Raw genomic sequence first — 17390 nt, 5'->3', positions numbered from 1 at the left:
AGATCTTTTTTCAAGAAAAGTAGAAAAGGGCTTGAAACCAACCTTACACATTAACTGCAAGGCACTATATGAGGTTGTTGAACTGGCATTTGGTCCCTCTACTGCCAGATAGAAGGCCTAAAATATGTGAAAAAGTGAAGAATTTTGTAAGACTACAAAAAGAGCAAGTTTCGAGCAGAACATTTTTTCCACACGTTTAACCTTATCAAAATTATATTTTTTCATATACTTGACCCAACCCCATCCCTCCTTCTCAAGCAACATTTTTAGACAGCGGTGTAAAATACCAAGCAAAAAAGGTCTATGCTTTACCCTATCAAACACTGAATCTTTTCAGAACGAAACTTCAACAGCATACAAATTTGTGAGATAAGAATGAAAAAATATTTTTCATTAAGGAACTATACGGTTCTGGAGAAGCAGCACTACCAGTTGACAAACTGAAAGTCAGTAAAGATTAACCTTGTGTTAAAGTAACCCTATTTGAGAATACAGAAGTACCTAATCGCCACACATTAAAAGAAGAAAAATGCCACAACAGGCTCTGAAAGGAGAATGCTTGAACTGAAGGAAATTATGAATATCCGCAATTAGCATCCTGTAAAGAACCCTCAGTTGAAAACAGAGTCTTATTAGTACAAATTTAACAGCTAAGCAGACTTTAACATATATATATATATATATATATATATACATATAATTACATATATACATATATATATAATATATATATATACTTTAACATACATTTAACATATATATATATATATATATATATATATATATATATATATATATATATATATATATATATATAGAAAATCAATTTTCGATAAAAATCATACAAATCAATTTATAAGTAATTATTTTTTTAAACCATATATTTAAGTCTCTTGTTTTGATATGATTTTCTTTTATCTTTGGAATTACAGAAATTCGAAGAAATAGACACGGAAAAAGATGATATTAAATATCAGCATCCCCATGCAAAAACACAAAGAAATCTATATTTACTGGGATTTCAAAGGTGATTCTGGACATTTTATGTTGTCAATGACATTTGTTATGTTTGTCACAAACATATTTTCATTACAATGGAGCACAGCTTATGCCAATAAACAAAAAATATGGCAGAATTTAAAAAACCATATCATTGAAATGAAAAATTCTGCCCATTCTCTTTGTAAAGACTTTGTTCATTGAAAATTATGACTCCTAATAAGGCTGCAAAATGCCTGTAAAACTAATTAAATTTTGAGCAGAAGAAAGTTCTCTTTCAACAATACTGCATCCACTGGGAAATTTTTTTATTCACTTAGCGAAGTCAAATCCTCTTTACAGTGCTAATACTCATTATAGATTTAAATCAGAGACGATAGAAACGAAAACCAAAGGAGGAAATATCCAAGAATAAACGTAGTCAGTTCCTCAGGTTGGACGAGAATAACCATTCCACTTAAACAATGTAGATGGGATGAATGATTATCGTGAGAAATAATAAAACGACAAAATAATAAATCTAAAAACCATTTCTCAAATACTTGTTTTTTCTTGTTTTAGGAAGAAGAAAAAAATTTTTCTTGCACAGGTGTCTAGTATGACATCTTGCTAATAGGCTTCTTTTTAAGCACAATTGACAGGACAGCACACAACAACAGAAGTCGTTTACTACTAGAGTCACTGTAGAGTAGCGTCATCAACAATGATAACGTTATAAGCAATATTCTGTCTCAAGTCGTTGGTACTCAGTACCTTTGGTCCACAAACATTTATTTTCAAGATAACCCTGGAAGAGGAAATCCAGAAAACTTATATAGGATGAAAGATGCCCTCATGAAACTGGACCATCCCACTAGTCTCTTGAAACTCTGACGAATATAATCTTTTTTAAGGAGCGTCAATAATTAAGGTTCTGTTTAACAGAACTTAATTCACCCACAGGAAAATTTGACAAATATTTGTGTAAACTACACTGTTTTTCCATTTATAAACAAAATTCAACAATAATATACAAAAAACAGGAAAATACACTAAACCATTTTGGTTGTGCAACCACATGTCTCGCAAAATTTTAATAGCCCTCCCTCGGAGGGTCCCGGAAAAGTGGCCAAACATCAGAAATACTGATAGAAGTCCTTGCCAGTGGAGATATGTCAAGTTATCGTAACGGCATTGCACGTGAATTTTAATTTAAAAAAATATTTTTCATAAACATATAAGGGTTTCAGTTAAAAATGGTCAATATTGTCGTAACTGTCCATATTTTAATAGGAACTTGAAATGCCCTAAGATATGAAAGGGTTTTGATTTTCGTTATAAGTGTTTCCTTCAGTTTGTATCGCAGAAGAAACCATTATATTTGCTTTTAAGTATATTTACAAATATGGCGATCTAACGCGTAAATAGAACAAATTTGATGAATAAATACCTTTGTACTAAACTGCAAAGAGATGTTACAAAGACGATTTTATGCAAAAAATTTAGTAAAATATAAAAACTCCTGAAAACACCTTTCCAATTCACGCTAAGAAGTATGGCAGCAAAGAATATATGATATGATACTTTTAAACAAACAATCGTTGTATAAAAATTATCCCACCTTCTGCAACATCTAAGATTATATTTATATAAGTGATAAAATTTAAGAACTTTGTATACTAAATAAAAATAAGCTAACTTCAATAAAAATATAGCCATTTCTAAAAGCATAATATGTGCGGCATGAACAATTGAAACTGAGTACAAATCTTACCTTGCAGCCAATTCATCAAGAATATTACTAGTAGGCAAGAAAAGAAAAAAAGTGGGATACTAGTGTACAGTCATATCAACAGCTACGTCAGATGTTTTTTTAGAAAGAGGCGTGCGAAGGAAAGCAAGGGCTAAGAAGGTGTAGGAACAAGAAAGAAACATAACCAAGTGCTTTTAACAGTAACGGAAACAATTCAAGTTTAACAATTTAAGTTCATTTAAAAAACGTGAGATTCATTTAGGAAGGCTTTAATGCCATTGTGCGAACTATTATTTAGAAATGAAATTTTATTCATCATTAATACGATATGAAGCTAAAATAAAGCCTCTCTTAAAATTTCAACTTGGTCAAATGAAAGCTTAAAGTCAGATAATAACACAGGAGACTTGCTATTCCTGGCGGCTTTTATACCACTTTTCAAAGCAAGTTAATTCTTAAAAAAAAGCGATTTGCACTTTATAGTAGATTTCGGGAAACATATTAAACACAACTAATGAATACATGATAAGTGACGAATTCACTTCAAGCTGGAGAAGTGTTTTGAAATAAAATAACAAATTATGATTAAACAAAAAAAAAAAAAAAAAAAAAAAAAAAAAAAAAAAAAAAAAAAAAAAAAAAAATGTTATTCAAAAGAAGAAAAAGAAAGACAGAAACAAGTCATTGTTTTGACTGTTTGACAAACAACAGCTTGTTATGTTTCCCGGCTTGGTTCTGTAACAGTTAATGATGGTTATTCAGTTTTTCAGTTTAATAGGAATCTATAAGTATCATTTTGAAAATGTATATAATAAAAATAATGCAAAATAAAAAAAGACATATACCGCGGGACATTCCGCAACACGTTAAAACTTTCCGCAAACTACTTGCGTTAAAACTTCTCTTTATATAAGTGTTTCAAGCGATCAAATTTTATTTAGAAGCAATTATGGGAGTAACACATCCAGTCATGATCCACTGCCCTGTCCCCGCTACTCGAAGCTTCAAAGCCACGTAAACCAAATGAAATCTAGACGTTCGGTAACATGTATCCTTCTGAATGGTTAAATTTTACTCTTAGAAGGCTGAAAAAAAACATCCGCTCGACATTATCCCTAAAGCCTATTTAACCTTGCAGGTTGGACTTTAAAAGCGATTTTAGCAAGATATTCAACAAAAAATATTATTCCGGACGGGATTTTTAGTAAAGTAAGTAATGCTTTGCATAATTTAGGACCAATTCACGAATTGACTAATCTTCATAAACAAATATCAATACAACTAAATCTAAAAGATTTACACAACTAGGTATGTTGTTGTGTGAATGAGTGTATGAGGCAATTGCATCCTCTGGGGCGGGGAGGGGCAGATTTTCAGCGGTAGGGCGGAGCACACTGAACACCTTTTTTATGTCAAAATCACTTAACCGAACGAAGCTCGGTCTCATGGTATTAAAATTAAAGACGATCAGAAATAAAGTCCCATAATAATTCAAACTTAAAAAGGTGCCCGATTAAAATAATATCGTGAACTTTTTTTTTATAAAAATGAATAAACGTTAATTCAAGCCAAAAGTGACATGCTTAGAAAAAAAATTAAAAGTATTTTGAAATCATGCACACAACCATCTTCTGTTGAACTAATTACCTTAGACTTGGCATACTTTTTCCTTTAGAGAGACGCCTCCCTAAAGAGGTTGACAAGTCTTCTGATGATGCGGCTAGGCTCAAACATTCTGTTGCACAAATGGTGACAGGTCGTGAAGAAAGCAGCCCCACGTTTGATCGACTCTAAAAATTAATTTGTAATATCCTTTAATTCTATCAAGAAATGAAAAAAGGAGACAAATTGTGGTTTTAATACCAGTTAAATACGCAAAAAAAGAAATGGCACTTATTGGTCCCATACCTTCAGCGCCTTTCCTATCCGCAGAGACTTTCTAGGCTTCAACTCCCATCGTTGAAGTTTCGTAGACGTCGCAATGACCATGTAAATGTGTTCCGTATAATTAAAGGAGTGGATGATGTTGATCCAGATTTATTTTTTAAATTTAGCCATTATCACTCTACTCGTCAGCATGATTATAAATTATATCCCCCAAAACCACTGAAAAAATTGGTCAATTATCTTTCGTTAGTAGAGTTGCTGGACCATGGAATGGTTTGCCTTTGGAGGTTGTTGAGGCAGAGAGTGTTCGAATTTTCAAGAGTGCATTAGTAAATACGCCTTTTTATTTAGACGCTTTTGTTGTGTAGTGTCATGTTATTTAGAAGTTTTTGCTGTTTATTTTGTCGTTGCCAATTTACTTTAGATTATTATTATGATTTTGTGTTTTTGCGACAAGCATTGATGCTTACCGCTATTCGTAATAATAAATAAATAAAAATGCTATTCGTACGAACTTGGAAAAATTAGTCACTTCTAAATGCATTTTAAATAGATTATTATTATGAGCCTATTTATCAAATGGGGATGTGCTATAAACAATGTAAGTCCTTTCAAAATCAGAGGAGTTTTTCCAAAAGAGGGTAATGTGTTACGTTATTCATATCTCATGGAGTACGCGAGATTTACCATCAAAGAAATACCAACTCTGTATAATTTTCAGCCACATGAATCTTTATTAGATTGTCATTACAATCTAGCCCTATTTATACACAGAGAGTGTTCGAATTTTCAACCGTAGATAAAATCAAGCAACTCAAAACAAAAGAATTTGTCTAGCTGAGGGTGATCTATGAGCACATAGTTCCTTATAAACTAATGTTCATTAGGATTTATATCTAGAGGGGTATCAGACATTAGCCAATAGGGAAATACGATTTATATAAAAACACCATTTGTACGAAATAACTCTTTTCCACGTCGACACTTGAATTACCAAATGAAGATAACGTAGATGTCAAGCAGATAGCTTAAGCTTAGGGTAACTCTAGAAAATCGTCGCTTAGTTTACAAGAATACTGGGACAGAGGAAAGAGGGGTTGAAGGGGGATTCCTCCTTCAAAGAACGGTCCTTTGGCGCCAATATTTAGACCACAGTTACCAACAAATCGACCTACATTAAGGGGTGAGAAAATTTCCAAGGGAAAAAGGGGATAAAAAACAAAAAGTGCATTGTTAGGTCATATTTTTTTTTCGATGGATGCTTTTCTCAAAAACCTCAATAGGGAGGATTATATCTCCCACCCCTTTTATCTGCAGCCATGTTTATGAGTATGTGTATATGTTCGAAAAAATGGCGTATAAGGACACCATGACCTCTTTTGACTGAGCTTTCCTGACCAAATTTGACATTCCTAGTTCACATTAGGACAAATTAGTTTCAGAAGGCCCGCAAATGTTATGGAACACAAGAGTAATGGCCTACTGGTAGACTGGCGTTATTCAAGTCATTGGCTTTCTATAAGTTAAAACTTCAACAGAAATAAAAACTTTTCATTTTAAGAAAAAAACTTGAAACCTGACTCATAGTTAGTTATTTGCTCTTCAATAGAAAAAAAAGTTAATCTTTTGTTCCAACAGCAATTATTATAAAAGCAAGGTCTTAAAAAACGTGAGCAGCCCTTCACTAGCCTTGCCTAATTTCGAGGAAAAATAACTATATTTACTATTCCTATAACAAGCATAGTATCAAAAATGAGTATAGTATGTAGTCCCAGCAGTTAAATGAGAGATTTCTCATTCGCCTCAATTGCATTTATTAAATGTCTTCTTGCTTCCCAGAGGGACCATCTTTCCCCCTGGACCCTTCCCGGTGGCACCCATAGGATGAGCTAGCTTATGAGGCAGGCAGAGACTTAGAAATTGTGAGGTAGGAGCATTGCAAACAAACTATAATGAGAGTTTATTGCGCTCCATTCTGCTAGCATTACAATCGAAACTGAGACTTCAAGGTGGAAGCAGAATCGGGAAGGATTTTGAAGCGCAATCCCAACACTATAGAATATTAAAGAATCGTTGTTATCAACCCAGGAAAAATGTGTTCGAGCTTTCAAAGAGCTCAAATACCCCTCAATCTCTTCATTAAGATTAATATGATGGGACTAATATGATTCCTGAAGGAGGGAATCTGATTAAGAATAATAGCTTGGAACTCGCTGATCTGATCACTAGGTCTAATGAGAGAACACATTGAAAGATGAACTTCAAATAGTTGAGAAAAAGCCTAAGAAAATAGCGAGAAAATCATTAAGATTAACTTAGCAATACTTAAGGTCAGGCAATCCGCGTCTAGCTATAGAAATGCTCCTTCGAACAAAACAATCAATTTGATACAGATTATAGGCTCCGTTATGACGGCAGTGCTGAGGCATATGTCGTCAGCGAAGGTCACTAGAGTGTCCTGATCTATTAATAGTAATCAAAATTTTGGAGCTTGGAAAGATTCGAGGTGGCATAAATGACAACTAACTATTAGTTTTTGGTTCATAACCGCAATAATTAGACCATAAACACAAAATAAGAGCAGTGCTGACCATAGAACTGACTAAAATATTCTACTAAAATATTCATGAGATAACCCTTTGCTTCTGAAAAGGCGAGTAGATGGAAAACCATAGCATTTTAAAAATTTTGGTAAACACAGACAGTAAAGAAACATTGGTCGATAATTACCGGGATCTATCCATGTAAAAGATTTATACAAAACAATACTTGAGCTTGCTTAATTGAACTGGAAAAATTCTATTCTTAGAAGACAGATAGCCAGCATTATCAAAGAAGAAATATTTGAAGGAAACGAGCAATCTTCGTGAGAAATTGGAGCAACACGAAGGATGGTAAAGAGTGAAGCTTTGAATGAATTTTGGTGGAGGAGGAGCATGCGCAACTGTGTTGGTGTTGGGCGGCTTGGTTCTTCGGTGAGTGATTATTAGTAACATTAGCCCTGACCTTTCTTCTAAATGTTAGACTTAGGTGTATTATACAAGTTATGTGAAACCTGGGATTTTGGGAAAACTGGCTGTAAAAAAGAAAAATCTAAATAATAATTAGCAATTATTGACGTCCAATGTAGGCCATGGACCAAATTTTATTTTTGCCAGGTTATAAAAAATAGTACTGGCAATAGCCTGGCCAGCCTGCTTCAGAACTCCTAATTTACCTCAGTTGCTTTCCTTCGGCTTGAACTCGATCGTCTCTTGACTTTATTCAATTCCTTAGTTTGTGCTTGTGCCAGTTCATTTCCGCTTGGTGAATAATTCGTTGGGGTATTGCAAGAATAACTTCCTTCATCTGGAACTGCAAATAAGAATACCAACGTAAAAAAAAAATTAAATTCACAACTTGCTTTCCTTTCTGTAATGAGACAACTATTGGAAAAACTGCAACAAAAACTTTTAGAAAGTGCAAGTCCTCTGGCACCAGTGCAAGTTCTCTGATACTACCAGTGTGCGTTGCACAATGCCATCGGTGCTATTACTGATTGAATTAGGATATGGTAACAAGGCTGTGACGGGCCACGAGTTCTAATAGCTCTTCCCTCACTGATTTTCACGTGGTGGGTTTGCCACAGCCACAACCGGCGTGGATACAACGAGTGTAGGCCTGCTTCCCGTGGGGCGTATGTGCCCCGATCTGAAGCCCAAAGTTTTTCTTTAAAAATCTTACTTTCCCTCAGGAAATATATTTCGCATTACATAGGACCCATTTTCTACACCAAAAAACATTAATCTCTATCTCTCTAGACTCTACCTAAGTGAAATATGATAAAATAAGCCTATGCAGAAAAAGTTAAAAACCTTATTCAGTATCACAAAATTAACTACTAACTCAACTTAAATAAAACACTTTGCGACTCGCTTCCGACGCGGAGGTATGCAAGCTCTGACCAAAGGTAATGAAAGGCCCGTTCAAATTGAAGTACAAAATTTACCCTAGGCTCTTCAAGCTATTTTTGTTTCCTGTATGAGTCACTTGTAGCCTTCATTTTTCAGAGGCTAGATAATTAGCTGATTCTTTAAACAAGTATTGTAGTCAATTAATCAAGAGAGAATATTAACAGGGCAAAAAGATATTTAATAATAGCTCAGACCAGGGTTGAAGTATTGAAATTAAAAAGAAATGGAATTAAGTTTACAAAAAGGGTATTTATCTGATAATCAGGACCAAGGGCACTAACATATTTTTAAAAAACTAAAACAAAGTTATAAAAAAAAATTTACCAGTGAATAAAATGCGAACATACATATTTTTTTGGAAGCTACACCATTTAGAAGCATTTAAAACTGTATCATACACATAGTTATATCTGGTGAAGACTATTTGCGAATGCAGTGCAATGCAAACACGGTATAACTATAGCGTAAATCGCTTTAAAACACGAGGAAACAAAAAAAAACATAAAAAAAACACTTCCCTGACGTGAGGTTATCCTACATTTTTAATTTCATATGAACATTCTTTTTGGAACATCTCTCTATAAATAGGCTACATGATATACATATATATTAAAGAGGCCCCACCAATGTGATGCAAGGGCCCAAGGCCCGAGTTGCTAATTGAAGCGGGTGAAGTTAGCGCAGGAAGGCATCTTAAATACAGTTAGCACAGGAAGATCCTGCAAGGTGTCATTCGCACTGAGGTATATAGCGAGTGAGAAAGTGGCAGAAACGCGCCTGATCTAAAGAGGAATCAAACTTTGGTTAGAAACCAAAAAATCAAAGACATCGGAATGGACGAAGCTGCAAGATAGCTGCTACGATCCACTCAAGTTTCCCCGCGCTGGGCCAGGCAATCCCAATGAATCTGATTCAGTAGCATAGAGTCGTTCTAATATATTTTTTTGCATTTAGTGAGTTGTTGGGGCAGCCATAGTATTGATTGTGGTATGTTTTGGTAAGAATATTGGTAATTTATGGTGGTAAAAGAATTAAGTGAAACTTAATAATTAAAAAGTGTTATAACGGCTTCCCCTGAGAGTTTTTTGTTTGATTGCCGTTTGCTTAATTTTGAAGTTGTTTTTTCTGTTGATCCAAAGAAATATCTTCCTTTTCGTGTGTCCTTATTTGTTTTTCTTTCTCAGTGCGGTAAGAAAAGTTCGGGTTTTCAAACTTCAAAGTGGTCTACTACTCCTTTCAAAAGTACAGCCATTACCTCTCCCGAGCATGTCGTAAGTTATTAGTTCCTTTTCTGACCTCCCGGTGGGCGAGGCCAGATATCAGCCAGCAGCCAGATATAGTCAAGATTTGCAAAACTTTTCTAACAAGACACACCGATATCCTTTTAGAAATACCTGGTTATGCTTCCAATTCCTGCACAGATGTACAATAAATAGAGGAGGATCGGCTATTTACACGCGGCAAGAATACTCAGCCTGCATCAATAAAGAATTAACCCGGAATATCGAAGGAGTTTATGAATCTCTCTTTCTTGGAATTAATTTTACCTTCGCAGAAGGAAATAACACTTGGCGAAGTATACCTTCCATCGGCGGGATATGTCTCTTTGTTCTTGGAAAACTTAGGCCAAATATCTGATCATCTAGAGAGACAAGGGAGCGAAGCCATCTTAATGGGGGACTTTAACATCAATCTGACTCTTCCTCTATCGTCAAGTGAAATAGATCTGCTCGGTATAATGCCTGCTTTGAACATGTACCCCTCAACTACGATACCTACTCGAGCAACTGCCAACTCACACTCATTGATTGGCAACATCTTTTCGACGCTGTATCCAACATCGACCTCAGTCTTTGCTATCTGACACTTCTGGTCACTTCCCTCTGCTTACAAATTTTTACAATACAGCACAAAGATCCTAAGCCCAATGACACACCTAACGTGGAAATTAAATGATGAGAACCTAGAAACCCTTAAACAAGTACTAGAGAGCACATCCTGGGACAATGTTATGAACACAGAAGATGTTAATGCAGGATTTCCATAACACTTTTATGAGAAAAAATACCGATTGCCTCTCTAAAAAGGTACCAGGAAGACTGGACGGAGAAATCAGACCATCATCCATTGGACTAGTTATGGACTGTAGTTGGATTAGTCCAGTGTATTAATAAGAAACATAGGCTCTGGACTAATCACATAAATGACCCCTGCATAGTGACGCTTGAGAAATATACTGAATATAAAAAATGCCTCCGATCAATTTTACGTAAAGCTAAGAGAAGTTATTTAATTGGAAAGGTAGCTGAAAGTGGGAATGATTCGCGGAAGATATGGAAAGTTGTAAACTATTTACTGCGTCCTTGCAGCGCCCCACCTGAGCTTCCTTCGAAATTATCTGTAAATGAGGAAATTATATTGAGGCCAGAAAACGTTGCAAATATAATGGGATCGTTTTTTGCAGAAGTGGGAAAGACAAAAAGCCAATTCCGTTGAAAACCCCGCGAAGAGTTTTAAAGATTTCCTTAGGTCCAGCATGCACCAAGTCAACTTTTAAATCTCACCTGCAGAAGCTCAATTTGATTCATAAGTGATCTTTGAAATTAATTAGAAAAGATGAAGAATATTTGTCAATGGAGTCGCTGCATCGTCGGTCATGCTTGACATTTGCATTCAAGGTTCTAGCTGGCCGTCTGCATTTAAAACATTATTTCAACCCATCTCGGACCATCATAATGTAAATACCCAATCATCATCAAACCTGCAAATACCTTTCTCCCCAATTGTACGATCGGATTTTGCTCCAAATATAACTTGTACAAGGTTATGGAACCTGTTCCCAGACGAGCAGAGAGGTGGGAACTCCCTCGCGTCAACTAAAAGAAGAGTAAAATTCATTTATTAGTATTGGAAAAGACTAGTTAAATAATGATTTATAAAATGATTTATAAAATGATTTTTATGTAAATTATTAAATATAAATAGATAGAAATAAAGTATTTTTTTATTGGTGTAATGATGAGGCGGTTTGCCCTGGGGCGAAGGGCAGGAGGATAATTGGTAGTTTTGTTGGAAAAATGAGAGGTGAGGTCGTATCTGAGAGTAGGACCAATGACCACGCTGCGTATTATGTTTAAATGATAGCGATTGAGGATCTCAGCATCCAGGAATGGACTGAGTATTGTTATTAAGTGTAGTTTATTTTTTGAATTGATAATAAATCCCATTGATTGATTGATTTGATTTATATAGTCTGTGTCCAGAGCACTACTTGACTAAAGCGTAAATCAATGTACAAGAGATGAAGACACAGTCTTGGCGAACTGAAGGCCACTTCCGGAGGCCAAAGGCTCAAATAACTGAGAGCAGCAAGTAAAACAGGGTTCAAAAACACAGAGCTCCCTTTTCATACCCCACATTAAAGAATTGAAAAAAAAGAATCAGCACAAAAAATGCATGATGACGTTACAATTTCCTGTTTCTAGCCTTAATAATTTAACCAAGTAATCTGGACAAAAACAAACAAATAAACAAAAGGACGCTTGCTTTTGTATATATTATGGCAAAAGAGATGGACTTTAAATAGCCAGCCCTTATTCTCATGGCCCCAAAATTAGACATCATGTCCTTGTTCATACTAACATACTTTATCTTTCAAGTTTGACTTGATTATTAATTTTATTTTCTATTTAAGTTAGGTTTCATTTGTTCATTCATAGTAACATCCGTCCTTGTTAAGTTTGGCTTATTGTTTTACTGTATTTCTCCTTGTTTCAGGTTTTAATTTAACTCTTTGTTTTTCTTGTAGTAATTCATTTAGGGAATTTTTCAAATAAGTTGTAAAAAAGAGCCTGAGAAGTTTTGTGGTAACGAAACTAAGTTCATCTTTGATTACTGCCATAAAACTCTATGCCAGAGATTAAATCTTGACATCTCCAGACCAGGAATGTAGAAAATAAAATGAATAGGCTTACTTTTTCCGAGAAATATACTGATCTAGCCATGTAGTGCAATGCAGATAATTTAATCTTGACTTCAAATAATTAATTGAGAGCCTCCTTTGCATTGAACCCTCCTAAAAGGTCTGAATATCACACTAAAATAGGCATTTTTGATTAAACCGTGCTTACGCTATTTTCTTATTTTGAGTTTATTCTTCTTTAATTCATATTCCTTTTGAGATCTTATACTCACTGAAACACCTACCTTGAATAGTTCCTTGGCCATCACTTCCTGTTTGGGTGTTTTCCTTGTTTGGACAATCTGAAATTCGAATATCAGGAACCGGTAAGGAACTACTTCGCTTTCGAACTCGGACATGCTTCCTCCGCTCTTGTAATATATCCTTCAATCTGCAATAAAGGTACAGAACAATTTACAAGAAATACAAACGATGTATAGTTAACGTTTTAGCTGTAGACATTAAGTGACAGTTTTTGTCAAACTTATATCAGTCTCCCACCTTGATAGCAAAGGAGGATTTACTGCCAGTTTATCCAATTCATTTCATTATATTCTTTTTGATTTTCAAGCTGATGAGAAGTTTCTAGTTCTTTTTCCGAAGTGAGTTATTTATATTTTTCAGATACAGAAATACTTTGAAATATCTTGGAGCTTTTGGTATCAACATTGCTCTGTCTTATCCAAGCAAATGCCTGCAACTTTAACCTCAAACAAACAGCAATTTGCTGCAACAATAACAAAAAACAATCATTTTTTAGCTTTTTTGCTCTTCTGTAAGAACTTTTAGCTTGTTTCATACAGTAATCTTACTACCACCTTTATTAGAATTGCTATAATTACATCTTTACTTTGAGTTTAAGTGATTACCTGTAATAACAGGGCTGAAGAAACTACCTGACACAAACAATATATAAAACTACAGATGCATGTATCAATAGATCTTTTTCAGTACATGAGCAAAAGGAAAATCGTCCTTACGGCTACAATTTTTAACGATGTTTCTTTGGACCAATCTTGGTGAAAGAGGGGGAGGGGGTAAAAACAATTACTGATAACAGAAGAATGTGCAAGGTGAGGGTCCAAGGGGTCTAATGAGCTATTCTTGAACCTTGGGAAATTTATCATATCTAAATTATTTAAACCTTTACATCTACAAAATACTTAGTAATTCACTAAAATTAAGTTGTAGCACTTTTTTGATAACCATTGTACTAGTTCGTTTTTCTATTAATCTTTCTGTGAAAAGACGCCTTGATAAAGATAAATCTACTCGTAGTAAGCCATCTTTTCAAACTTTTCCTATTAAGTGTAAAAAAAAAGGGTCTACAAAAAGGAAAATAGTATTTACCAGTTTACAAAACTAATTAGTTACAAGTGAGAAATGGAATCATATTTGAGAGATCGATCCCCCAGCCCGCATCGGCAATTTGTATCTGCACAAAGTTTATTCGCAGTATTTCACAGAAAGGCTATGTTTTTGTGAAATAAGATGTCAATCAGGTTTTTAAAGTAAAAAATTTTGCTTTGTTGTGACACTAATATATATATATATATATATATATATATATATATATATATATATATATATGTATATATATATATATATATATATATATATATATATATATATATATATATATATATATATATATATATATATATATATATATATATATATATATATATACATATATATATATATATATATATATATATATATATATATATATATATATATATATATACATATATATATATATATATATATATATATATATATATATATATATATATATATATATATATATATATATATATATATATATATATATATATTACAAGTTCTATAACTATTACCATAATCTGTTTTTATTGTTCCTGTAGTTATTTCACCATCATAATGAATTAACTTGTCGTCAGTGCTACAATTGAATAAAATTGGCCCACAAAGAGACGAAGATCAGAAATGAATATAACAGGCTATTTATTTGAATAGGGGGTATACCTTTCTGCAGATCTATGTGTGACAACTGTTTTGAAAGCTATGTCTGGCTGATAAAAAGCTGAATATGTTGCATTATTGCTACTTGCTTTGTCAGCACACCAAAAATCAGGCTGAGGGGGATACGTTTTACCAACAACCAGCTTTTGAGATTATCAAGACATAACTAAATGATGAACAATAAATTGTCCTTTGTCCTAGATACAAGAAGGACATTTTTGCACCTAAAGAAACATTAACATTTGAATCAAAAGATTTTGAGTAGTTAATATAAAACAATCAAAAAGCTGACGTGTACCAGTAAATTGCTATAAATCTGCAACAACTGCAAGAAATTATGTCTTATGAGATAAGAATCAAAACACTAGCATTGACTTCAAGGAGCCATCGGCCTTCTATGTTTATCTTTTTTCTGCCACTTGTCTGGAAAGATCGCAACAAAAACTTAGGAGAAAGCTTATTCAACTGGAAATTTACAGTTTTAGTGCCATGTTTAAGGATCAATAGCGGTAGGCCAATCATCCTGCTTTACTCACCTTCTTTTGCCTTCAGGCACCGATGTAGTCCCCATAACACTGGACCAAAATTTACAGACTAAGGATACAATTAATATGCCTCAAAGATAACATAATACATGGAGCCCCATTGACAAGAGTCCTATATAACACAGATTGGTTATTACTGAAGAAAGTTTTTATAAGTTCCCATGCCACTGAATCTTTGTTTAATTGAGCTTATTTAACTGAAACTCGTGCAAATCAACTCCATTTAACCGAACCCCCATTAAACCTAACCCCTTGTTTAGCATAACCCCAAACCAACCCAGCCTTGATGCAACTCCACCTTCATTCAACTCAACCCTGTTCAATCAAACCACCAAGCCCCCCCCTTTCAACTTAACTCTGTTCAACCAAACCACCAAGCAACCCAGACCCCCATTCAACTCAACCCTGATTTAATTAAACCTAATGCCATTCAGTCTACATTTGAGTCAACTCTCATGGACCTCAACCCCCATCTAACCAAACCCTACATAAGGAATTTATTTTGGTCAGAAAGGGGAGCTCAATATGAAAAAAGCGGGGTTTGCAGAATATACAGGAAATAATAAAAAATCATAAAATCACATAACTGTGGGGGGGGGAATTCTGAAGGACAGATGGGCACACTTAAGGCTTCTCCCCTTTCCTTTGCAGGCAGCTGTCACAAACAACAAGAACTTTGGTTTATTTTAAAGTTTTGACTTTCTTTTCAGTTAAAATATTATTGAATATTGTATTTATGGGTACCTTATATTTTGACTTTTAACATACATTCAGCTTTTATTGTTTGACAAATATTCCATAATTTCCGTTCCAATTTTAATTTATTATATATCTAAATATAGATAAATGTTCAATCACAGCCTAATAGAATGATCATATGAACACATTTCCAAAGATAATATGAGCAATTTGGCAATGTTATATTATGTCTTAATGATATCATGTTATGAATCAGATTAATGATATCATGAAATTATGGCTAATTTTGGAGTTTAGTTGGTCTAACCCACGGCAAAATTTAGCACTTTATCAGTTGGGATTTCCTAAGTTTTTAGAGCTGAAAATTTTAACCGACTTCCATTTACTCAATCAACGTTAACAAATGTGCTCCACAAAGCATGAGAATCAATAGGAAACAAAATCGCATTCCCAAACAACGATGGGGTGAGCCAAGTTCTGTCAACAACGTGGATTCAAATCAAAATTCCAGCTAATGTGATAGAACTTACCTAAAGGCATTGAGCAAACTTAAAACTGAATTTAAAATTACTAGAAATAAGCACCATATACCAGCCCCCATTCCCCTCAAAATAATTTTATAATTGCTAAAAAATCAATATATCAACAAAGTTTTCTTTTGTACTTACAAAATAAATCATAAAATACTTTACTAACTAGTCAAACTTCGTAGAAAAAAGTATCCTGGTATAAGTTACTTTGTGGCTTTTTAAGCCATTTTGGTAGGAAAGAAATTTGTACCATCAAACCCCATGCAACTCAGCCCCTGTTTAACTTCACCCTCGTTTAAATCAAATCCTTTTCATCTCAGCCCTCATCCAACTCAACCCTATTCAACTAAACCTCCATATGATCCATTTAACTCAAATCCTGTGCAATTCAATCCATGTTTAATTCATCTCCCATTCAAGTCAATCCCTGTGCAACTCAAACCTCATTCAACTAAATGTCCATGCAATTAAACCCTGATGCAATTCATTCCCCTTTCATCCAAACCCCCTTTTTGCTCAATCCAATTTAACTCAACCCTGTTCACCTCTTCCCCATGCAACTCGAACCTCATTCAAAAATACCCCTATTTGATTCAATCCCCTTGCAACTATACTCTCATTCAACTCAACCACCACATAATTCAACCATAATTTAGGTAAATGGTCATGCAACCCAACCTTGGTTTAATCCAACCCTCCCTCCCCATTCAAATAAGGCCATCTCATGCAAGCAATTTTTATCATTTTAGGCAAAACAGGATGACATTTTTTGGGCACTTTGGGATTATTCATTGGTTCTTTGACACACACTATTACAAGGCAATTATTAATAAGATGGTTATATTGATTAAATGCCAACAGAGATTCTATGTTTCATAAATCTCCAGCAATCATGCTTTATAATAGTATATAGCCTACTAATAAAAAATGTGTCTAAGCATCCTGATTTGTGATATTAAGTCATTATACATTTGTAAAATAAGCTATACTAAAATGCCAGTACAATTCTGGTAATGCTTCCCTTTCTAGGAAAAAGTTTGATACAACTCTCTATGAGGAAACTATAAAATTCTGGGAACT

The 17390-nt window shown here is 34.2% G+C and overlaps 1 protein-coding gene across 9 annotated transcripts in view; it reads right to left on the bottom strand.

The window, feature by feature from the left end:
• Positions 1-17390, bottom strand: part of LOC136035321 (protein unc-80 homolog) — a 287805-nt gene that overhangs the window by 184789 nt on the left and 85626 nt on the right. For 8 of the 9 annotated variants that reach the window (XM_065717033.1, XM_065717036.1, XM_065717037.1 and 5 more), the window contains 4 exons: positions 12778-12923; positions 7836-7972; positions 4379-4521; positions 2753-2779 (listed from right to left, as the gene is read on the bottom strand). In XM_065717033.1, coding sequence (XP_065573105.1) covers positions 2753-2779; positions 4379-4521; positions 7836-7972; positions 12778-12923 — 453 coding nt within the window. The remainder of the gene's footprint in view (positions 1-2752; positions 2780-4378; positions 4522-7835; positions 7973-12777; positions 12924-17390) is intronic. The other variant, XM_065717034.1, reaches the window with a different exon arrangement.

Source organism: Artemia franciscana, chromosome 14 (assembly GCF_032884065.1).
Source record: "Artemia franciscana chromosome 14, ASM3288406v1, whole genome shotgun sequence".
In the NCBI taxonomy this organism is placed as follows: Eukaryota; Metazoa; Arthropoda; class Branchiopoda; order Anostraca; family Artemiidae; genus Artemia; species Artemia franciscana.
Note: the sequence above shows the minus strand (reverse complement) of the source record. Positions and strands in the feature narration are given on the sequence as shown.